This window comes from Gadus chalcogrammus, chromosome 7, assembly GCF_026213295.1.
Source record: "Gadus chalcogrammus isolate NIFS_2021 chromosome 7, NIFS_Gcha_1.0, whole genome shotgun sequence".
Lineage (NCBI taxonomy): Eukaryota > Metazoa > Chordata > Actinopteri > Gadiformes > Gadidae > Gadus > Gadus chalcogrammus.
In genome coordinates this window covers 5,338,389-5,363,991 of record NC_079418.1, presented here as the reverse complement: position 1 = coordinate 5,363,991, position 25,603 = coordinate 5,338,389, and the positions used below count along the sequence as shown (strand labels likewise).

At 42.4% G+C, this 25,603-nt stretch overlaps 1 protein-coding gene and 1 long non-coding RNA gene across 2 annotated transcripts; both read right to left on the bottom strand.

The window, feature by feature from the left end:
• Nucleotides 1-5,468: 5,468 nt before the first annotated feature.
• Nucleotides 5,469-10,213, bottom strand: LOC130386287 (uncharacterized). Its single transcript, XM_056595106.1, has 6 exons — nt 8,611-10,213; nt 8,289-8,516; nt 7,676-7,720; nt 7,475-7,525; nt 7,022-7,069; nt 5,469-6,074 (listed from the first exon to the last, which is right to left on the bottom strand). The coding sequence occupies exons 1-6, from the start codon at nt 9,176-9,178 to the stop codon at nt 5,863-5,865; spliced, it is 1,152 nt and encodes a 383-aa protein (XP_056451081.1). The 5' UTR covers nt 9,179-10,213; the 3' UTR covers nt 5,469-5,862.
• Nucleotides 10,214-18,873: 8,660 nt separating this feature from the next.
• LOC130386289 (uncharacterized) lies at nt 18,874-22,314 on the bottom strand. Its single transcript, XR_008896106.1, has 3 exons — nt 22,266-22,314; nt 21,070-21,211; nt 18,874-20,124 (listed from the first exon to the last, which is right to left on the bottom strand). It is a non-coding gene; the product is annotated as an uncharacterized LOC130386289 (long non-coding RNA).
• Between the last annotated feature and the right edge of the window lie 3,289 nt (nt 22,315-25,603).

Sequence of the window (25,603 nt, the reverse complement as noted above, 5' to 3'; positions counted from 1 at the left end):
GTATGCATACAAAATGAACGGCGTGAACGTTGCTATCTTAGCCGAAGCTAAATAATGGACCCCTGCGGAAGGTACTATTAAAGTCTTTGCCAAAAGTTATCTTGCATTGAGTATGTTCTGTTCTGTTTGGCCACTTTGACGGAAAAAAGATTAGCACGACCTCTTGATCCCGAACGTTAAACAACACAAACTATAAAAAACCGGACCAACATTTTTTTAAACTGTTTTGCGATACTCAGAGAAAGCCCAAAAATATGGTATCGGCCCTGAAACATTGTTAAGGTGAGTGCCCCTGTCCCTGGAACGAACATGCATGCATTCAGTTGTGTACCACAGGATATCCCTGGATATCCCTGAACGTCTGTGTGTGTGTGTGTGTGTGTGTGTGTGTGTGTGTGTGTGTGTGTGTGTGTGTGTGTGTGTGTGTGTGTGTGTGTGTGTGTGTGTTGTGGCAACCCGGCTTGGTGAGTGAGCCGCCTCCTTCCAATCAGCACACGAACTGGAGCTTACTTAAAGCAAAAATTGCACTTTTATTCAAACATAAATTATATATCTATCAAACCAAACCAAACTCAGCTTTGGAGGAATCCACAGTCTTGTTCCTCCGGGTGGAATCACATCACCCACGAGACTGGTCTCTCCGCACACGTGAACCAGGAGAGCCCTGAATGAGTGTGGAAGCATGCTTTTTAAAGCATGCTTCCCCACCTGCTCTTCGGGTGCTCCGCATTTCAATGATTGGCCCCAGTGCTCTTACTGGCGCCATCTGATGAAAATCGGTGGTACACCGCCTCCACAACCTGCCCCCTTGGCCTCCAGGGGCGCTGTGCCAGAGACGGGTTGCACAGTGTGTGTGTGTGTGTGTGCGTGTGCGTGTGTGTGTACGTGTGTGTGTGTGTGTGTTTTTGCTTCGCGTCGTTTAGCAGCCAGATGTGTGTGTGTCTGGTGTGTGTCTGGTGGTGGTTGGGGAGGCTGTTTGTCATCGTGCTGACTGCATTGGAATGGCAGGGGTAAGTGTGTCTCTGTGTCTGTGTGTGTATGTGATGTGAGACTGGTCCATGAGAACCAATGTTAATCCTGAGCCCCCCCCCCCCCCTTTTCATTTCTGTGCATGTGTGTGTGCGTCAGTTTGTGTGTGTATGTGATTCAATTTGTGTGTGTGTGTGTGTGTGTGTGTGTGCCAGCAGTTTTAAAGTGCAAACAACTCACTAGTGTCTGGCTAATGGAAGACGAGTGCTGGTGTGTGTGTGTGTGTGTGTGTGTGTGTGTGTGTGTGTGTGTGTGTGTGTGTCTGTGTCTGTGTCTGTGTGTGTGTGTGTGTGTGTGTGTGTGTGTGTGTGTGTGTGTGTGTGTGTGTGTACACACACACTCAATCTGTGTGTCAGCAGCACAGATTGAATAGATCAGCAAGGGGAACTGCCAACAATCATGTTGATTATTCCAGTGTAGACTTCACCTGGTCCCTTACGGACGTCTGAACTTAGGGGGACGAAGGCCTGCGAAAGGCCTGCGACGCCCCAACCGCGGAAGAAAGAGGGGTCCCTTGGTTCCGATTGATTGCCAACGCGACTCTCAGACAGGCGTTGATTATTCCAGTGTGTGTGTCTGAATTTGTGTCTGTACGTGTGTTTGTGTCTGTGTGTGTTTCTGTGTGTCCTTATGCTGTGGCGACCCGGCCCAAGGAATGTCTCTGTCACTCCGGAATCACCACACGCAGAAGCAGATCTTCCATTAGGCAAACCTAGGCAAGTGCCTAGGGCCCCAACCAAATCTGTCTTTATTAGGGGCCCCCAAATCTGACCCCCCCAGCCATTACTTATGTAAAGTAAAAAAAACAAAAACATTTCTAGTAGAAAAAAATAACAAAAATATCAACATAACGCCGAACTAATGCCTAAATAATGATTTTCCAGCACACATGCCCCCCTCCATTGTGCATTGGACTAGTCCAGAATATGATTACGTAGTAACGCGCGCAGCGCGAAATAACGTACTTCAAACCAAAGCAGAGGGATGCGACTCTGTGAAAATGAAGCGGCGGAATTATGATAGTGGTTGTGCTAAACGAAAACAAAAAGCTGAGAAGAAAAGAATTGCAGATACACTGCCGAAATTGACTTCATTTTTTACACCTGCTGCTGCCACAGCAGCCGCTGCTGAACTTGCGACAGGCTCTGCTGTTGGGGTTCTATACTGCTGCTCACCACTTTTCTCTGATATGAAGACTTTTGAGAAGACGACAACAGTAGGACTTTGTGTTTACAAATGCTTTCTGTCTCACACACACACACACACACACACACACACACACACACACACACACACACACACACACACACACACACACACACTGTTTTACTCACATGAAATGGTGAAGGCAACAGGGAAAATGGACATTTGAAGATGGAGAACTTAACCACTTGCACACCTTAACACCCCCCCCCCCCCCTCTCTCTCTCTCTCTCTCTCTCTCTCTCTCTCTCTCTCTCTCTCTCTCTCTCTCTCTCTCTCTGTCTCTGTCTCTGTCTCTGTCTCTCTCTCTCCTGTCAATCACTCACTCACACTGAACCACTGCTTTGCCTGTCTCTCACTCACACACACAGCCACTGTTATTCCTGTCCACACACAAAATCTTTTCATTGGTCATGTTTAAATGTAAATGATGGTTTTCATAGACTCATATCCATTTTGTATTTTAGTTCTGTTAAGTGCAAGATCATTTTGTATCTCTGGCAGAGAATGGAAATTCTAATCTCTCTGTCGAACGGAAACCGCGTTGGAAAAACGAAAATAATAATGGTGGCTCTGTGAGCCACGGAAGAGTCAGGGTAATTGTCTTTCCGGCACGATTGGTCTACCCCCTGGATGCGGGAGATCGTTCCCGTCCAGCGATCCGTTCCGGTGTCGCGTTCAGCGTCGGCAAACGTCTTCCGGGCGTGCGTGCTCCCTCGTGAGTGCTGGGCGAGTGTCCGTTAAATCCAGTAGTCGTCCCGTCCAAATCGGATCCTGGAGGTTCCCTGGTCGCAACGTGCTTCCAGCTCCTCTGCCTAAGAAAACATAACACAGCCTTTTAATGGTACCTGGCCTTCCTCTTCCTCCGCCGCAGGTGTTCTCCATTGTGCTGAATCTGCTGATTAGTGTTACGCAATGGACGCTCTCTGGTGCAAGCTGGTGGGTATCGGCGGCATATGCCATCCACCACCTCTCCTCTGGGCCGCCTGGACCGAGGTGTTGGGACCAGGTTGCCACAATGCGTATGTGCTTGTGTGTGTGCGTTATTTTGCTGTTGCTTTAAATAACAAATATGAGAGTTTGACAATGATTTTGATGTTCGCGCCGGACCAAAAATACCTTAATCTCCATCGGTAAATATGAGAGGTATCAGAAATCGTCGCTAAAATGTTTTTTCAATTGTTTAGAACTTTTGAGGGTCACACACTGGTGATTTATTAACCATTTTTTAATAAATAAGTATCTCATAATGAAGTGTCTTCACGTCTGGTATTGCGACACACCTCGCGGCAAATCACAGACCAATGAACCAATAAAAGTCTGTAACCAGGTGAGAATGTGTTTGTTTGGGACTTCCTGTTCTCTGACCCATTACCGGAAGCACAACCACACACACACACACACACACACACACACACACACACACACACACACACACACACACACACACACACACACACACACACACACACACACACACACACACACACACACACATACTGGTTGCTGTGGTTTAAAAGGACACTTTTCCCATACAGGCCCAGACATGGTTTACGGGGTCCCACCTTTCCCTTTGTCCCAGAGACATGCAAGAAACATGAATATGGTCCAAAAAAAATCAGAACATTTTCTGGCTATTTAAAATTGAATTACTGTTAAAGAATCTGAAGTTATGAAAACCTGACTTTTTAAGGACTATGAGGACGGGGGCGGGAGGAGGCGTTTCCTGACACAACAGTGATTTCTGAGGACCCCCCTGGTTTATCTGGTCATTACCCATACACACACACAATCAGGGCAAAACCCTTAATTATAAGGACCGCACTGGTTTATCTGGTCATTACCCATACACACACACAATCAGGGCAAAACCCTTAACTATAAGGACCGCACTGGTTTATCTGGTCATTACCCATACACACACACACAATCAGGGCAAAACCCTTAACTATAAGGACCGCACTGGTTTATCTGGTCATTACCCATACACACACACACAGACACACACACAATCAGGGCAAAACCCTTAACTATAAGGACCGCACTGGTTTATCTGGTCATTACCCATACACACACACACAGACACACACACAATCAGGGCAAAACCCTTAATTATAAGGACCGCACTGGTTTATCTGGTCATTACCCATACACACACACACAATCAGGCCAAAACCCTTAACTATAAGGACCGCACTGGTTTATCTGGTCATTACCCATACACACACACACAGACACACACACAATCAGGGCAAAAACCTTAATTATAAGGACCGCACTGGTCCAACTATTCATTACACCCATACACTAGTGTTGTATGTCAATCCATCAAGAGTTTTGAGAATGGTCAATTACCTGGTATTTTGAAAGATTAACACTACTGAACTTTGACTAATGTGTAATACTCTATGCTATCTATACACAATAAACATGTTTATTTTCTCTTGAAATTTAAATCTCATCTATCCACCAGCAGCTAAAAGATTTGCCATTAAAATGACATGTCACTGTCATCTAGTGAATGGGTACCTTGAAAGGCGCTTTAAATAAAATGTAGTATTATTTTATATATCATATTATTTCTTAGCACTGAATGCTGTTTAACTTTTAAATAGTAATTTTGTAATTGTCTGCTGCTTTTATGGAACCTTGAGAAGGTTGTTCCTTTTATGTACCTTCATGTCCTGGAATTACAGTAATAATCTTTGAATCAGTTAATAAATAACACAATTTTTATTTATTTTCTTTAACAAGAGTGTAAAAAATCCTTAACATTGAACTTGCGTTATATTGAACTCCACATATTGAACTCCACATAAACAAATCTGAATTATTTGAACATGAACATGAACTATGAACTATGACAGGCCTATTCAACTAGCGGCCCGTGGGCCAAATACGGCCCCTCTTAATTTTTTCTGGCCCGCAAGAGGTTGCATGCAAAAAATAAATAAAATAAAGGAGAAACATAGTTGCATGCAAATCAGGTTTCCGTGTGTAGCCGGTGATACTAGCCAGTAGCAGTACCCCACAATCAGGAACTGGCATCACTTATTCTGACAATGTTTGGCTCAACCGATACGTTGAGTCTAGCTTTTCTCATATGAATGCATCAGAACAAGGGCACGCTGCTCCATGACCTATGAGAAGCTGCATGAGTGTCTCAGGATGATTCAAACTAGGCAAAAAAGGCAGTGCAATCTTTCTCACTGACTCACTGGCTCAAATGTCTCATATGTACAGTAGTTCTGTTTTGTGATGATTCAAACAACATTGTTGAATTCTAAATACGTGTCCAAAATATGTGAGAACAAAATATTTTCTAATGATACGATTAAAAGTGAAGAAGGAAGGAATGCGTCTGACAAGTTTATTCCATGTAGTAGTACTATATATATTAAGTTAACACTACTTTAAGTACGATTTATTTGCAGCGATTCATTGACATCGTTCTACTCTGTGTGGCCCATGAACCCCCAGTGGTTTTCCTTTTCGGCCCACTTGTTAAGGAGGTTGAATAGCCCTGAACTATGAACTATGAACTATGAACTATGAACTAACATGAACTAACACAAACACGTAATAATGCTCTGAGGAACCTTTGAAACATATGTAAAAAAATAAAACAAGTTAGACCTTTCTTTTAAACATAAGGCCCCTGTTCCTAACAAAGTCTCTTATATTTCTGTCGCTCAAAACAGGGTGCTCAGAAACCTTACACCGCTCACACTCTAACTTAGTTGCCAAGTGTCCCTTTGAAATGTGTGTCTTAAAATGTTTCATGACAGCACCAACTTCAGTCTTGCTCCATGGCCTTTTCACACATCTTCTTGATTTGAATTCTGTCAATGAAAAAAAAATTGATGTTAAGATAGTGAAGACAAGAACTGTTATAAGTTTAGTTTTGAGCTATAGGTAAATTATGTTATATACAAAAGTCACATATAGTAGCATTTGTTGAAAATTCTAGGCAAACTGCTAGGGCTGCCCCCTAATAGTTGAACTTTAATCGATGTTTTCATTGGTCCGTTGGTCGTAGGATTAAAAAAACAAAACAAAGCTTTTAATTTGAAATGACGGACACAGGAAGTGCCACTACTCGTCACTTGTAAACCTCAGTGTGAAACACACCTGGTCCCTGTGGTTATTAGACAGTTAATTATTATGAAGGGCTGGAAATATAGTGTGGATTATTTCAGAGGATAAAGGACCCATAGAAGGTGACATCATGCAACTCTGCAGGTAAACATGTCAACATCTAAAACACGCAAGTAATGTTAGCCTAGCATTAGCATGACGATAGCGTCTTTTTCCGACTCTGGTAAAGACAAATCTAAAGTGATTAAAATGATATATAGTTATAAAGGTAAGAAGTTAGGCCATACTTGACTTTTACACCATTAAACTAGTTGGAAACATCAGGCTACATGATCATTTATAACAGCAGGCTAGTTAAAACAATATGATATTAGCAAAAAATATATAATTAAATTAATATCAGAAAAGTATGACGATAAGTCGACTAATGACCTTAACTGGTCAACCAGGAAAATCTTTGGTCATTGACAGGCCTAAAAACTATAAATGTCACATTTGTCTGGCTGCCAGATTTCTGAATACCTTTTAGGCCAAAGATATACTTGCTTCTTACAACAGTGATGTGTACATAAGATGATGACACCATGTACTAAATTGAACTGTACTTAGTATTCTGTCAATATTTAATTATTTATTAATGTGTGCTGATTAAGCATATAAAAAATAAAGGAATGAATGGATTTAGTTTTACCTTTGGAGCTGGATGCCACACTCTGGGTCGCACACAGTTTGTTTCCCCCTGGAGAAGCAAGAAATTATTTTGTTAGAATAGCTCCAAAGCACCTATGGAGAAGTTTACTTTTCACACAAAAAAATACAATTTGCTGAACTTCAGCTTGAACTTCAGGGTTCAATGTTAAGGATTTTTTTCACGGTCGGGCAAATTGGTCAGAAATCTACTTGCCTGAAGTTTGGATTTACTTGCCCTATGCAACCGTTTTAATGTGAAGTGCCATTTTAAAATGTCCTTGCTAGTCAGTGTGCCATAACAATTGTTGTAAATATGAACTTTATAATGACACAATATCAAAATGTATATCTCTAAGAACTGTACATTTACTTACAAATTCAGTGTGTTCACTAAACCTGATTTCTGGAACACCCAGACCATTACTACCATTTAAGACAAAAACAAAAACCTTACCTTTGTAACTCTTGGCCTCACCCTGGGTCAATTCCATACTTTTTCTTTTCCCTAAAATAAATATATAAAAAGAAGGTTCAGATTTAAGAAGTTCAGAAGTTATAACAGCTTTGCATTTTGTCTGCTTTCTCCCCGTCAGAACACATGCAGCACAGTAGTACTGCCTACAATATAGCAAATTATGACTTTCCCGCACATTACCTGAGGAGCTGGTGGGCTCTTCAGGCATCTTCATTTCTTGATTTTCTGGTGAAATGAATACAAAAATGGCCTTCAGCATCAATTGACGTTAAGTGATCAATGCACTACTTTGGTAGTCGCAATAGTGTCTGGTCTAAGTTTTATGAGTATGTTCTTGTTTCCTGTATGTGTACATAATTATAGTACACGACTACCTTTAAATGCGGCTCCATGGACTTGACCCTGATGGCCACATTTAGCTCATTGTTAGGTCAATTTATTGTGCCATATGCATGAACTCAGACAAAATTATCATAAAATGAAATGTGAAAAGCACGCATGCATAAGGGTCCCAGAGGTTAAAACATTAAAGTTAAAGTCAACTTTAAAATGAATATTATTATTAAATGATTTGAAATAGTTTTTTGAAAGCAATAGTGTTTGTTGTAAATTTCTGTTTCGGAAAAGAGCTGTCCCTTGCATACCTTATGGTTTACCAGGCCATTTTAAGTTGGGGAGAAGTAGAACAAACATAAACCCATGATAACTTCAGTGTTAAAGCAAAGGGAACTTGAACATGGTTCTTAATCCACAAAATACCACAAATGTACACTGGAAGATATTCAAGACATACCTCTTAGTCCAAGGGGACAATCTGACTCTTCACCACCGCCTCCGTCGTCGCCTCCGCCGCCTCTGTCATCACCTCCGTCGTCACCTCCGTCGTCAACTTCGCAGCCTCCGCCGCCTCCGTCGTCACCTCCGCAGCCTCCGTCGTCACCTTCGCAGCCTCCGTCGTCGTCGCCTTCGTCGTCTCCATCGCCTTCATCATCTCCATCTTCCAGCTCTGGGTCCAATTCAGCTAAAGAAAAGCACGATTGATGCAAAAATAAAAATGATTGTTGTTTCAAGTTTGTACACCTCACATTATTAAGAGTGTTGATACCACCACTTACCTTCAACCTCAATCTCGTCAAGAGACATTCCCTGGAATTTTGCAAGAGTTCCTTTTTCCATTGCAAGTAGAAGCTTTGTGATTTTTGCCATTTCTATAGTTGCCTCCGGAAGACGATAAAAGTCTCTGTGGACCCGAATGTCGTGGCCCAAGAAATTGGCAAGTTGGTCCAGCTCATTATTTTTGAGATTGAGAATTTGGGACAATGTTGCAATGTGCTTGCGAAGTTGCGTAGACCTCAGATTATCAGGATTCTTTGCACCACACGCGTGTGCAAAGATTCGTATGCAGTCCTGTCCCCTGTAGTAGCTCGTGGGTGGGCACTGTGGACGTCCAAAGAGGAAGGGGTTATCCTTATGGACGTTACATGCGTCTCTTTTGTGTGATAGAAGTGTTGTTGCACTGACAACTTCCGGGTTTAATAGAACAGCAACTTTCCTCCCTCTTTTGCCCATAATTTCAACCCTGCTGAAGTGCTGGGCTAGCTTTTGTTCAAACGGTGACAAGCTAGCAGCTATGTCACTATGGAGCTCAGTCTGGTCTCTTTTTTTGAAGGACTCAAGTGTCATTTTTGAGACTTCTCCTGCACGGCGTCTATTAAAGACGATTATCTAGCAAGTTCAGCATACGCCTGTGGAGAATCATGGTCTTTTAGGTTTTCAATGGCGTCTGCTGATTTGTCCTCCAGGTACTTGTGCAAGAGCTGCACATCCTCTGTGAATGGTATGGTGGATGGTTTGTTAAATTTTGCCTTGCTCAAAGTAGCCAGTGCAGTGTGGGAGACCTGTGTTGCCCACTGTTTTGTGCAGAGTTGTGTGAATCGTTCTGCTGCTTTAATCAAATCTTCATCCTCTGCTGCGATGGCCCTGCAGAGAATAATGTCACCGATCTTCTTGAGCGAGTGTCCCAATTTCAGGGCAAGGCTTGGTGTGCAATAGAAGTGTTTCTCTTCATCATATCCTGCAACTGCTCTGACAGCTCCAATGATCTTGTAAAAATGATTTGGCTTTACAGCTTCTTCAAAGCTAAATATAGAATATTTCTTTCTTAAGGTCAACAACAGTCTGCCCATTTCTCGGACCTTGGCTCTGATATACTCAAACTTTGTTGAATGACTCCCATGCTTGTTGAAGAGAGACTGGCCCAGTTGCAGAATGAGGAAGTCATTTCGTACAACAGATGCAATCTCATCTTGCCTCATATTTCTAAGGATTTTCCACAGTCCAGCGCAAATTGCTTGGCAGAATGTTGTCTCCGAGATATCAGCCACAACTAAGACTCTATTCTTCCCAACAGCCTCACTCTCGGAGACCGTCTTTGATGGGCATCTACGCAAGTGGCGCCACAGCTCCTTACGAATGAACATGCCCTTACAATATGCACAGTGCACATGCGTTTGGGTTGTCACAGAGATTTTTGATCGTGATGGTCTTCTTCTTAATTTCAGTTGTCCTTCATGATTCCTCAAAACTTCCTGGTTGTGTTCGCAATTACCTCTGTTCCGCAACTTCTCAAGTAGTCTTTTTCTCTCTTTTGATTTCTTAGGAAACGAGAATGCTTCAGCAATATCAAGCTCTCCTTTTTCATGTTTTTTAAGATGACGGGATATTTTAGATTGAGGTGTTTTGCAAACATAACAGTAATTTCTTGGAGTGCAAGGAGAGACTTCTGGCACCACTGCAGCCTCATTAGAAGAAGCCTCTTTTGTACTTGATAGAAGAGTCTGGGTATTGCTTGTTGTAGGATCATCATCACAACAGGGTTCACTATCAGGTATGTGGTCATCATCAATGTCGAATTTTACAGAGTTGGAAGAATCCTTGTCTTCCTGTTCCATGCAGGACATAGGTTGTGGCACTCTCTCTGTCCTTTCCTGAGAATAAAGTGATTTAACTGGTCCACCCTTGCGATGTGGTAGGTTTACCCACTGTGGATCCTCACTATCACTATTTCCATCACAACTTGATTCAGTGTCAATGTGAAAGAGATCACCGGAGGAAGTGCCGTGACTACTTGCAGAGTCGGAAACATGCTCATCAACATCCTATGCAAATAAACCCCCAAAATGTATTACTGTATAAATCACAATCCAACACGAAACATTTTAAAGTCAAATTTAAAATGGAATAGAAGACAATGAACATACCTGCAACGGATTCATCTTGATAAAGCAGGATTTGTGCCACGACCTTGAACACACTAAAAGCAAATTTAAATGAAAAGTTAGCAAGTCTGGCTTTTATTTTAGTTTAACATAACTGCACCAAAGACAACAACAACTGTGTTGGTGTGATGTAAATACGAACATTTGCATGTGTAACCAAGCCATCTTAGAGCGGAGACAGGTCCATTGCAAGCTTCACAATGGTCCAAAGCATTGACAAATGCGCTGGTAAGTCTATGGTGGCACTGAGGAAGCAATAATGTATATCAGTAAAAATAAAATTGAGAAAATTTGTAAATATGCAATATAAACATTTACCCACAGGCTGCACTATATTAAGTATGATATGGATTTGCTCATACCCCACGTGTTAAACTTGACGTTAAATCTTCAAAATTGTATGTATTAATTTTTTTTTACATGATATGAAAGTAGATAGGGATGCTCCGATTGCAAGCAATCCGATCGGGCGATATGGAGCCTAAATTTGTGATAAATGCTTTTAGATCCGCTGATCACACAAGCCGATTGATCAAGCCATTCCGCCAATCGATGACATATGACGCGCATGTTAAAACTAGGGCTATTAAAGTTAACACGATAATGCATTAACGACCAAGAGACACAGCATTCACACAAGAGGAAAAAACAGCACAGATGTCGCTGTCTCCCCTTGCGTGATGCGAATACAGTGTTTTACGCCAATGCTTCAGCAAAGCATCTTTCACTCCCAGTCAGCCCCTCCCCCCTCCACTGTAAGCGCGCAAACACATGCACACTGGTGTATGGTGGACCCTGCCCTAATAACAATGCTATACACATACACTGTAGGCTATATTTATAATTGAATAACTTGATCGGAGCATCCCTAAAAGTAAATGTTCATACCTACAGAATAAGTCATCACTTGTAAAAAATTGGGTTGATACTTTTCAACCTATGGCTTATTAAACATAGTAGAAACACAAATCCTCATCCTCCAATTTTTCAGTTTCTAAGCTATGCAGCTGCAAGGAGGCATTCAAGAAGGGAATTCATGAAAAACGGGGTCCTCATAATTACACTTACAGTGGCGTCTTTTGATGTTGCGGGAGTTGAACTAACCGCTGCCATCATATCAACCCCATCACAGACGTCCTGTGAATGAGTCAATGACAGAAACAGAGTTGACATTTGAACATGAACCAATTCATTTTCATTTCACAAACATCGTGTCACGACACCAGCCATGTGTATGGCAGAAATGTTAGTTAATAGTCAGCAGAAAGAAGGAAGACAGGAGTAATGAACCCAAACTATTTGATATTCTATGACTTTTTCAGGTTTCCTATAACCAGAGTGGTTTCCTATGACCATGGGAATCCTTAACATAACACATAACCAACTTGTGAAACGTATTGTGTGAAGAAATGCAGAATTGAATTCATGAAAAACTGGGTCCTCATAATTCAGGTCTGAGAAGTGCCCATCCGACACACAAATCTCAGTTTGAATGTTTAACAGGTTTGCTTCTGTCCTTACAACACACTGTGTCCCTATAATCCTGTCAGGACAGTGTGTGTGTGTGTGTGTGTGTGTGTGTGTGGACTCTTGAGCACCATCATAACATCAAACTAAAGCACCATCATAAGTAGTAACTTAGGGCACATCTGTCAAAATAAACGTTTATTTCTTCCGACGTCTTTATGATCTTTATTCATTCATTGCGCCGCGGCCGAACTGACGTTATTGATATTATGAATCTAAGACCGCGTCGGGTTCTCCGACTCTCGGGTATCCTACATCCACAACAAGTAAAGACTCGTAGTGTGGTTTATCTTGACCATGGGGGAGAATGAATTGGGGAATGCCGTATACGGACGGGCGGCGGAGGGGCTGCTACGGTGGTAGAAAGATGTTTTCAGCAGACAGCTGTCAACTCACTTCGGGTCGGCGATTTATTTAAAAAGCTGGCGCAGAAGATGGAGGAAGCCGATGTCGTGGCAATTTAGTTACCCCCTATAATAAGTGTATAATCATCAACATGCATTCAGTACACACTACGCTTCGATTTCACCCAATGCTGAATTAAAAGTACATGTTTTTCTAAATGTTGCTCATCAACGAGGTTGTAAAGTAGTAACTACGATCTTTATTCCTTCATTGCGCCGCGGCCGAACTGACGGGGGAATTCTCTGATATTATGAAACGCGACATGGAGGAGAAAGCGGTGTTTCAGTAGACAGCTGTCAGTTCACTTCGGGTCCATATCATTTCTCCGACGCTCCATTGTGCCGACCTCTCGGTCGTATGCCGACTCCTCCGCCAGCAGAGCCAGCTCCTCGGGCTGGACTCCGCATACGACCGAGGCAACGCTCGCTTTACACGCATTGCAAACAGCCGTGGAGCTAGTTGGTGTGGTGAGGCTGAAATATCTCCAAATCACAGACCCCTTCCTGCGACCCATGCTGTCTGTCGCAGCAACTCCACTCAATGCTCGCGCGTTGCGGCATGCATGACGTAGCCCGTGTCGCGTAATATGTTTTAAAATATTACTTAAAAAGGCACGGATCGGTCTTACGGATCGGTTTGCTTTTACAGATACCCAATCCAGCTAAAATGTTGATATCGGGGCCGATATCCGATCCTAATATCGGATCGGTGCATCCCTAGCCTGGATGTAAAATCATATTACAGGAATACTGTCAACTTACAGTGTCGTCTTTGGATGTTGCGGGAGTTGAACTAACCGCTGCCATCATATCAACCCCATCACAGATGTCCTGTGAATGAGTCAATGACAGAAACAGAGTTGACATTTGAACATGAACCAATTCATTTTCATTTCACAAACATTGTGTCACAACACCAGCAATGTGTATGGCAGAAATGTTAGTTACTAGTCAGCAGAAAGAAGGAAGGCAGGAGTAATGATCCCAAACTATTTGATATTCTATGACTTTTTCAGGTTTCCTATAACCGTAGTGGTTTCCTATGACCATGGGAATCCTTAACATAACACATAACCAACTTGTGAAACCTATTGTGTGAAGAAATGCAGAATTGAATTCATGAAAAACGGGGTCCTCATAATTCAGGTCTGAGAAGTGCCCATCCGACACACAAATCTCAGTTTGAATGTTTAACAGGTTTGCTTCTGTCCTTACAACACACTGTCCCTATAATCCTGTCAGGACAGTGTGTGTGTGTGTGTGTGTGGACTCTTGAGCACCATCATAACTTCAAACTTACCAGTATTATGAAAAACTGGGTCCTCATAATTCAGGTCTGAGAAGTGCCCATCCGACACACAAATCTCAGTTTGAATGTTTAACAGGTTTGCTTCTGTCCTTACAACACACTGTGTCCCTATAATCCTGTCAGGACAGTGTGTGTGTGTGTGTGTGTGTGTGTGTGTGTGTGTGTGTGGACTCTTGAGCACCATCATAACATCAAACTAAACAGTATTATGCCTGGATTAGGGATGCACCGATCCAACTTTTTCAGTTCCGATGCCGATACCGATGCTGGGGCCTTGCGTATCGTTCGATACCGATATCGATCCGATATCAGTCAGCACGTTTACATCATCATAATAGTAATAGTAATAGTACAATAGTAATAATACATAATAATAGTCATAATCGGGTAACTAAACAAATAAGATCTCAAAAGGATTTGTAAAATGCATGTAAACACCTTTATCCAATCTACTTCGCACAAAAATCGGCACGTGAACGGACAAGCTAAATCGAATAATAAATAAATAATAAAAACGAGAAACGGCGATTTATTAAAAGGTGGCGAAGAAGATGGAGGAAGCCGGTTAATGTAGCCCCCATTTATAAGAAGCGTATCCCTGGCTGCGGGAGCACGCATGGCATGCATTCATTAAAGGTGGAAGCACACAGACGCTACGCTTCGACTTCACCCAATGCTGAATTAAAGTACATGTTTTCCTAAACGTGGGTCATCAATGAGGTTGTTAAGTAGTAACTTAGGGCACATCTGTCAAAATAAACGTTTATTTCTTCCGACGTCTTTATGATCTTTATTCATTCATTGCGCCGCGGCCGAACTGACGTTATTGATATTATGAATCTAAGACCGCGTCGGGTTCTCCGACTCTCGGGTATCCTACATCCACAACAAGTAAAGACTCGTAGTGTGGTTTATCTTGACCATGGGGGAGAATGAATTGGGGAATGCCGTATACGGACGGGCGGCGGAGGGGCTGCTCCGGTGGGAGAAAGATGTTTTCAGCAGACAGCTGTCAACTCACTTCGGGTCGGCGATTTATTTAAAAAGCTGGCGCAGAAGATGGAGGAAGCCGATGTCGTGGCAATGTAGTTACCCCCTATAATAAGTGTATAATCATCAACATGCATTCAGTACAAACTACGCTTCGATTTCACCCAATGCTGAATTAAAAGTACATGTTTTTCTAAATGTTGCTCATCAACGAGGTTGTAAATTAGTAACTACGATCTTTATTCCTTCATTGCGCCGCGGCCGAACTGACGGGGGTATTCTCTGATATTATGAAACGCGACATGGAGGAGGAAGCAATGTTTTCAGTAGACAGCTGTCAGTTCACTTCGGGTCCATATCATTTCTCCGACGCTCCATTGTGCCGACCTCTCGTCGTATGCCGACTTCTCCGCCAGCAGAGCCAGCTCCTCGGGCTGGACTCCGCATACGACCGAGGCAACGCTCGCTTTACACGCATTGCAAACAGCCTTGGAGCTAGTTGGTGTGGTGAGGCTGAAATATCTCCAAATCACAGACCCCTTCCTGCGACCCATGCTGTCTGTCGCAGCAACTCCACTCAATGCTCGCGCGTTGCGGCATGCATGACGTAGCCCGTGTCGCGTAATATTTTTTAAAATATTACTTAAAAAGGCACGGATCGGTCTTACGGATCGGTTTGCTTTTACAGATACCCAATCCAGCTAAAATGTTGATATCGGGGCCGATATCCGATCCTAATATCGGATCGGTGCATCCCTAGCCTGGATGTAAAATCATATTACAGGAATACTATCAACTTACAGTGTCGTCTTTGGATGTTGCGGGAGTTGAACTAACCGCTGCCATCATATCAACCCCATCACAGATGTCCTGTGAATGAGTCAATGACAGAAACAGAGTTGACATTTGAACATGAACCAATTTTCATTTCACAAACATTGTGTCACGACTAGGGATGGGCATTTGAAGAAATTTCCTTGATCGAGCATCGCTAGAGTTATCGATCAATTATCGATTAATCATTAACTTTTTTCTATAGGCTATATTGAAATTCCCGTTGGTAAAAATACAAAATGTTTTTATCAATTAAATCTTTATTACAACAATAATGTATGGGCCAAAATGAATACAATAGTTAACTTGAAGACCTACATGTTTAACAGTTTTAAAATAATAAATACAGGCATTATAGATAGATGCGGCGCTCGTAAAGTCCGAACAATGGCAAAGGCTCGCAACAAAAAGATGAGCCACGCCACCCATTTACAAACAATTAAATGAACTACTATCTAAAAGCAATACCTTATTGAACATACAAGGCTAAGATTTCACAGTTTCGACAAAATAACGACTCCGAGAGGCACCAAGGCGAAAGAAAAGCGGAGCGAGAGACGACACATTAAAACAAAAAGAGCGACTCACGTTCGGTGGTGACTGTCCCTACTGTCTAACTCCAGCCTACATATTTTTATTTAGAAATATAAGCATGTTAACATGCTCGGGGGTAAGCCGCGAACGCAGCCTTGTTACTGTCAGTCCAGCAGCAGAAAACACCCGCTCTGACGGGACCGAAGTTGCGGGGATGCAAAGGTACTGTCGCGCTAACTTTGACAGCCTGGGGAACCTCCTCCCATTCACTTTCCACCAGTCGGCAGGGTTGCAATCCAGGGGTGGGGGGGTATCCTTCAGAAAGTTATTAACCTCTGTGTCAATGCCAGTGTCCAGTATAATGGAGTACTGCTCCCCGAGGAGAAGTGCCATAGCGGATGCCTGTGTGGCGGCTGCGGCCGCTCCAGTGTTTGCGCTCCCTTCGTCCGCGTGCCCCCCAGCCTGCTCGATAGCCTCCTGGCCTGTCTCCACTGCCTCTCCCAGTTCAACTAATTTCGCATTAGCAACTACTGTCTGTGCAGGTGTCAGAAAGCTCAGGTGCTTGTGACGAGGGTCCAGCATTGCTGAAAGCATGGGGGCCGATGATACAAATTCAGCAGACTGAACCTGAAAATAAATGATGCGGGGAAATCAATAATCAGAAATAATTGTGCATCTATAATGCTAAATGGAAAACGTATCTAGGCTATCCAATAAGAGGCATGTAAGTATAGGCTATGTTGTAATTCTTATTACTTGTAACATTTTTGCTATTGGGCATATTGAAACTTAACTAAATGTAGCTTACATTCATTCGGGTGCTGAGGGACGACCGCACTTTAGTTTTGAACTCGATAACCTTGGGCCCGTCTCCTTCTTTGCGCATCAGATGGGCATTGATGAGTCCGAAGGTGATGGGATAAGTGTTGGAGATGGAGACGTCCTTCTCCGCAGACATGACGGTGGTGGCACACTTTAGTGCTCTCAGCACAGGCTGCATTTCCTCCATCAGCCGCCAATGCTCATCTTTCAGCTCCAGGATTCTGGCGTCCTGGAGCTTGGTCACGGTGCGGTCCGACAGGACAGCAGCAACAGCCCACCGTTGCTCCACCAGCCGATCGAACATTTCACAGACCGAGTTCCAACGTGTTTTACATGATTGAATAAGCCGGTGGCTTGGGAGGGCCATTTGTTCTTGTTTTTTTTGCAGAGCTTTGCTGGCAACTGTGCTGTGGTTAAAGTGACCAACCAGTTTGCCAGCCGCGGAGATTACCCGATTCAGGTAAAGTGCAAAGCCGTCATTTATGGCCAGCTGGAGGGTGTGGGCAAAGCAGGCAACGGAAACCCAGCTGACTCTGGTTGGACGGTTAGCAGCGACTATATTGGCCGCGTTATCATGTACGCAGGCGATTACTCGGCCTTCAATTCCCCATTGCTCCACAGCCCCATTCAATTTCTCCGCGAGACAGTCGGCTGTGTGACGGCCTGGCAGGCTTTCTGTTAACAGGACAGCCGAGTTCATTTCCCAGTCATCGCCGATGTAGTGGCAAGTGATGGTAATATAGCTCTCAGCTGTTAAAGCTGTCCAGCAGTCTGTCGTGAGAGCAACACTCTCAGCTTTGGCCAACTTTTTAAACAACTCCTCTTTTCTTTCTTCATACTGCGTTTCAATGAGTCTGGTGACTGTGCGCCGTGATGGAATGTGATAGGCTGGTTCCATTATATCCATCAGATTCCCAAAACCTTTGCCTTCAACTACACTTATAGGCAGCATGTCTGTCTGAATGAACTTGCAGATTCCTTTGGTAATTTTATCTGCCCGCTGTGAGTCGCAGCTCCTCCTAGCTAGGACCGAGGTGATGGTAGGTTGAGAGGAGGATGAACTGCCGGCCAACAAGGTCGGATGTGCGTTTTTCAAGTGATACATCATAGTAGTCGTCGCGGAATTATACTTGTACACGGCATCACAGTGTGTACAGTGAACGTCTCCGTTTTTTAAATCGAAGTGGTCCCACGCAACACTTCGCTTGGACCGCTTCATGTTTAGGCTAATCTTGCTTTGCTGGCAAGTTTCCAAATGAGCTGCGTCACAAGTCAATTGCCGCTCATTTGGCTGTTACGTTTTTGTCCTTAGAAATAATAAAACATCGCGCCCTGGTGGTTAGATTTGTTATTTCTCCGTCCTTTTGATCGATAACAATATAAATTGATCGACGCATTTCTTAACGATCAATTATCGAGCATCGATTAATTATGCCCATCCCTAGTCACGACACCAGCCATGTGTATGGCAGAAATGTTAGTTAATAGTCAGCAGAAAGAAGGAAGACAGGAGTAATGAGCCCAAACTATTTGATATTCTATGACTTTTTCAGGTTTCCTATAACCGTTGTGGTTTCCTATGACCATGGGAATCCTTAACATAACACATAACCAACTTGTGAAAACTATTGTGTGAAGAAATGCAGAATTGAATTCATGAAAAACGGGGTCCTCATAATTCAGGTCTGAGAAGTGCCCATCCGACACACAAATCTCAGTTTGAATGTTTAACAGGTTTGCTTCTGTCCTTACAACACACTGTCCCTATAATCCTGTCAGGACAGTGTGTGTGTGTGTGTGGACTCTTGAGCACCATCATAACTTCAAACTTACCAGTATTATGCCTGGATGTAAAATCATATTACAGGAATACTGTCAACTTACAGTGTCGTCTTTGGATGTTGCGGGAGTTGAACTAACCGTTGCCATCATATCAACCCCATCACAGATGTCCTGTGAATGAGTCAATGACAGAAACAGAGTTGACATTTGAACATGAACCAATTCATTTTCATTTCACAAACATTGTGTCACGACACCAACCATGTGTATGGCAGAAATGTTAGTTAATAGTCAGCAGAAAGAAGGAAGACAGGAGTAATGAGCCTGTCATATAGACTTTGAAGGACCAGAACCATTTATAACGTATTGAAGGTGATACAGCAAGTGACTGTGGTGGTGCAAATCACAACTTGCCTTTTCTGAGACTGGCTCACTTTTCGTCAAGTTTGGGTCAGATGGTTCTTCACAGGGTGCCTGAAATAGTACAGAGGAAATTTACTAGTCACTTGTCTGGCAGCGTTTTCACTTAGTAGTCATTAAGAAAAAGAAGATGGGAGTAATGAGTCATGTAGCATAAAATGTGTAGGTCTACAACCAATTTCTACAATCTCAACGTTTTCACAGTTATGCAGATGTACACATTCTCATGAATGATTAATTTAAGTGCACACTGTCCTTTATAAACTAAATAAAGAAATAAAACAACATCTACAATGACCCAGCTGACCTTCTACCTCACCTAATGCTGTGAACCTGTTCAAATATTTGTTAATTAAGCAATATCACACTCGTGCTCTTGCTCTTTGCCTGTGGCCTCATCTCTACAACCAAATCGCAGCTGGGCTGATATTCAGGACAATAACAGGTCCACTAATGCCATTTATTGGTTAACAGTAATAAAAATAACATACTATGATTTGTTAATTTTATAAGAGACCCCGTGGACCTTAACTCACCACTGAGCGCCATGGCCAAGAGGAATCACCATAGTTAAATGTTATCTCCTCGCCTGGAAAGATTTCCTTGATGGAAAATAGACACAAGTGTGGCCTTCCTTTGACCATTATCCTCTTGACTTTGCAGTTGGGATGTATGTGATCATCATTCACTAGTCGTCCCAGTGTTCCGTCCTCTTTTGAAGCATCTATGCTGTGAGAAATAGACATTTTTAGTACAAAAATAAAGGTTTGATTTGGTTATATTTCTCTGTTTTTTGTGCTTCTACTGTGGGTAAGTAGGCGGTAGTCTGCACATAGCCTAGTGTTTTATTTTTGAAAATTGACCGGATGCTTTGTGCCTTTCCTGTGTCTGACTTCCTGCCAGTTAAAAAAGGCTTGTCCATCCGTCATCTAGGAAAGCACACGTTCTTTGATTTTATTTATTTTTTAAAAATAAACAAGAAACACACTGGTTTCAGATGAGAGTGGTTGCTGTCTAAACAGCAAGATTAATAAAGCCTGCCTGGTCGGGAGCAGGCTAGCTGCACAGAACAAATCTCCATAGTACCTTACGTGCCTTCGCTTTCATGAAACTGAAACACAGCTAAATTCATCCAGGATAACCAGAGAATCCCAGCTTAATCCCTTATCTTAGTTTTGTGAAATATCCCACTGGTAGTATTCGTCGGTTAGTTATTGGTGAACAGAGAGCAGAGGGATGACATCAGGAAGTCGCACATTCTATCTGCTCTATTAACATTCATATTATCCAGGAAAACCTAAGCATTTTGGACATGTAAACAGTTTGTAGTGCATAAAGTTGTTGATCGAAGTTTATAATTAAGTTCACTTGTCTGTAATTGCCTATCCCTGTATATCTAATTCAACACTGGGTGTAGGTTGATAGCTTTGAACCACCACTGAAGATAGTATGTAACAGGTCAGATTAATAAGACTTGATTGATAAATTTAATCCAGGGTTTCAGAAATTCAAATATGAAACCACAGACCAACCCATAAATTAAATAATCATACAATTTAAATCTCTCTGTAAAGCACCTTTGGTCCAGCTTTGTTGTTATTGAATGTACCCTACAAAAAAAACACAACTTCTCTTTGAACAAGTAAGACGTTGATGAACAAGCAGCAATCTTACCAATAGTGCTTCCCATTCCACATGAACTCAAATGCATATTTGCTGTTTTTGTCATCTGCACTGTCGCTCAGAGACAAAACTCCACGATACTCCACCACAAAACTTTTTGGTTCAATGTAGTCTTGTGTAAGCACACCTCTCCCTGAAGAAAATAAAGAAAACAGCAACATCAGCTCCTGTTAGATAACCAACTTCATTTATGGCTGTATTTTCAAAGAGATATTCAAGGAATAGTTCACTTTAAATGAAATTTCATTCATGCTGATGAGAAGTCTGGTATAGTTTTTTAATCCGTAAAACACTGACTGAAGGGAAGAAAAAAGTTTGCAGTATTTTTCCAAACAGTGACCAGTTGTAAAACGTAATAAACAACCGCTAATAACCTTTAAATGCTTCCAAACTGCTTGTGGACCTTCATCCAAGTCTCCTGAAGCTGCCACATGCAATGACTTGAAAAAATGTAATTAATGCCATGTTATTAATCTTAATACTCACTGTTGAAGGAGAGATAAAGTCTTGCAAACATGCACCGTCTGAACTGGTGTGTGGGGAACATGCAATGTTTGCTAGGCTTTAGCTCTCCTGTAATGGTGAGGATTTAGATTAATCACATGCCGTAAATTACATTTTTTACTAGAAGATTAAAAAACTACACTTCTCATCGACATGAGGGTGAGTAGATAATGAGAGGAAGACCGACAACAATTAAGTGCTGTGCAATACAAAAATAATTAAACAAAATGCAAACAAATGCACTCCAGAACTTAAATATAAAGATACATATAATTAAAAGTTATGACAATTACAGTCAGTTCATATAATATAAGTCATACAATGAAAAGAGTTGGAGGAAGACAATGCTTGTAAAAAATATGGCATGTAGGTGGCAAGTTGGTATACACCAGTGGTGCCCAACCCTACTCCTGGAGGGCTACTGCTCATTTTCTTCTGGCGTTTTAACTACATCCGTTTATACATTTTTCTCAAGCACAGATGGAAAAAACAAACCAGATGAATCGATAGACATTCACTGAAGAAATGAATTATGTTATGAGTAAGAAATTAGTATTCAGTTAACTCCAGAAATCAGATAATGATGAGTTTATTTGCGTGCATCTAAACCCCATAGTGAACTACAGCTACTGTAAGGTGACTACACTAGAAACAAACATAAATATACTGGATGAAAAACGTACCTTTATGTGTGTTAATAAATCTTCCTTCCAGGAAAGATTTGTCTTCTCCAATGGTAATGTGGTCAATAGCATCCTGATCAGGAGTTTTTCTCCTCCCTCTCCTTCTCTTTGTCATCTTTGCTGTAAAAATGCCCAGACAATAACATTACTTTTCAAACTACCTGTCACATCACATGTAACCTATATTTCATGCCAAATCATGTTAGATATTCTGTCTCAACATTTAACATGGGTTTCACTGAATGACCCGTAAACTGAAAAAACTGGTGTCACGTCTCTTCTTCAGTGTTGGATCCTCTGAGACCAGTGGTGAGCGCGTTACTTTTCGCCACACCAAATCGTCGGTAACGGCGTGGAAACAATTAGATTATCCGTCAATGAAAAAATAACGCCCTTAGCAACGCCGTTTTATTTTAACGCCGTTAGTCACATCACTGGTTGAGACGCACAGCACAGGTTATAAACAGGCTATAAACACAGCTGGCAATGCGCGCCGCGCCGCCGTCACACGCCGCCTCGGTGCTCACCGAGGCGGCGTGTGGTACTCGGTGAGCACCGAGGCCGCGGCCCCTTCACACGCCGTCTCGTTGAGCACCGAGTCGGCGTGTGTCAACACCACGTTGTCACTGTCAAAAATATCGGATAACGCTAACGTTACCGTCTAAACAACTAACTCTCGTCGACTACATTAACTCGGCGACTACATTAGCTCGGCGACGACATTAACTAACGTTACCATTAGCTGCAGCAGACCGAAGCCCTGAATGTGTCCTCTATTTGTCACAGAAATGGCTTTGAGTATTTAAAACCTAAACTAAGGTTTTTAAAAGTGTTTCTTACCTGTTCATGAATTGCTTAATCCGCTTCACCTCGTTGCCGCAGTTTTATGAGATTTCCCGCGAAACGTATAGACTGATCGCTGCAGCCAATCACTGATCAGAACCTGCTTGATTGACATCACTGCAAGCGAATCACTGATCAGAACCATGACTGACGTCTGACTGCAGCCAATCACAGACGAGGGATTTTTAGCCAATGAATTACGCTCATTCAGTGTGTGGAATGGCGGGGAAATGTGTGTCGGCACGGAAAATAACCACACACTGGCGACGACACACACACACACACACACACACACACACACAAAAAAGTTGGGTTTGTGCTTATCGGGACTTTTTGAGAAAATTTGAGAGCAGCTTGATGACAGCCTCCTGAGTGCCGCTACACTGTTTGAATTATGAGGACACCAGAGGTGTCCTCATAATCCGGTGGTGTCCTCATAGAGTAAGTAGGTATCCGACAAAATGTCCCTTTAAACCACAGGAACAAACACACACACACACACACACACACACACACACACACACACACAAACACACACACTTTTTAGTCCCCTTTTCAATCAGATGTAAAAACCAACCCATCCGATCAATACTTTGACCTCATGAAGACCTTTTAACTGGTAGCTTTTCCTTTGCAAAAACCTGGGGATGATAATCAAAAATATACTGTGTGTGTGTCAGAGTTTGTGCGCTGTACGGTTGAGTATGTGTGTTTTGGCAGGTGTTGCCCTAAATCACAAGAGAGGTGGCTTTCAGCTGACCCCCCAACACACACACACATAAACACACGCACATCCTCTAACCTCTAACCTTATTTCCGATCATATGGGTGTCGGGGACTAATGCAGAATACTTTTTTTTTCAAATCGGACAGATTTGGAGCTGCCAATACTTTGTGTAAATGTAATGTTACATACAGACATACATACGTACTCGTTTTCGTCACTCATAAACTCAGACGATAAACTTTTATGGAAAAAAGATCCCTGTAGAGAAATCAAAGATTATTTTCTTTACCTATCACTAGCTCTGGTCTGTTTCCATTTGTGTTCAATCGAGTCTTGCTCTCTCTCTCTCTCTCTCTCTCTGTCTCTCTCACTGAAAGCAGCCTTAGTGTCAAACCCTCTCTCTCTGTCTCTTATACTGTCTCTCTCGCTCTCTCTGTCTCTCTGTTTGTCTCACTGACTCCCTCTCGCTCTCTCTCTCTGCGTCTGAATGTGGAGATTGTGATTCATGTCTTTTACTTGCTCTCATCGCTTTAGTCTCAAAACCAGGCCCCAAATCGCAAATCCTCTACAAATAAATCCCAGAATCAGAATAATGTGTTAGAAACCCTTTGATCAAAGCGATCCAAAATCTCTTGAGTAACGACCCAAACTCAAACCACTCTCCAAGTTCAGAAGTGTCTGTCTGTCTGTCTGTCTGTCTGTCTGTCTGTCTGTCTGTCTGTCTGTCTGTCTGTCTGTCTGTCTGTCTGTCTGTCTGTCAGTGTGTCTCTGTTTGTGTGTGTGTGTGTGTGTGTTTGCATCTCTCTGTCTGTCTGACTGTCTGTGTGTTTGTGTCTGTTTGTGTCAATATGTGTGTGTGTGTGTGTGTGTGTGTGTGTGTGTGTGTGTGTGTGTGTGTGTGTGTGTGTGTGTGAGTGTGTGTGTGTGTCTGTGTTTGTGTGTGTGTGTGTATCTGTGTGTGTGTGTGTGTTTTACCTCGGAATGTGTTTACCGCAAACACTTTTACCTCGGAGTATGTTTACCGCAAACAGGTATATAAGTTTGCAACTGTGTGGAAGTGTGTGTGTGTGTGTGTGTGTGTTCATGAGGCCAAGAGTGATACACATGGTGTGTGTGAATGATTGGCCAAGTGTGAATGCGTCAACGTGTGTGTGTGTGTTTCTGTATGTGTGTTAGGGCTTTGACTTTTGCCCAAAAATCATATTCGAAGTTTGTTTGTTTATTAATATTAATATTCAAATATATTTGAATATTTATTAATAATATTTTGACCATTAAATGCCTTCAGTAAGACCTGGGCTGAATCCGAATACTTAGTACATACTATTTCTGTTCAGTGTCTACTACTTGACCGTACTACACTTGACAATAGGGACTTTAAGCAGCGACGGTAGAGGGACGGCTACGGCGTCCGCGAACATTCCAATGAGTTGCCGTAGTAGTGGTAATCCACTATCATTAAGCAACATTGTAACTGTCAACGGCTACTTCTTGCGGACATCTTTCTGTATTTCGTATTCTGTATTCGTCCACCTGATCCGATGTTAAAGGTTTTTTTTAAACTAAAAGTATCTAAAAGTACGTATTAGGTCATTATGTCTCTTAAAATGGCCCGAGAGCATTTGATATTTGCGTTGGATGACAACTTAATTACGGACGAGGAGTTTGTATTACTCTACGAAGAGAACCGGTCCAGCAATTTAGACTTGCCATACAACGATTATAGACCCTTTAATCTGGTCGAAATGAAGGACGATGAATGCCTTGC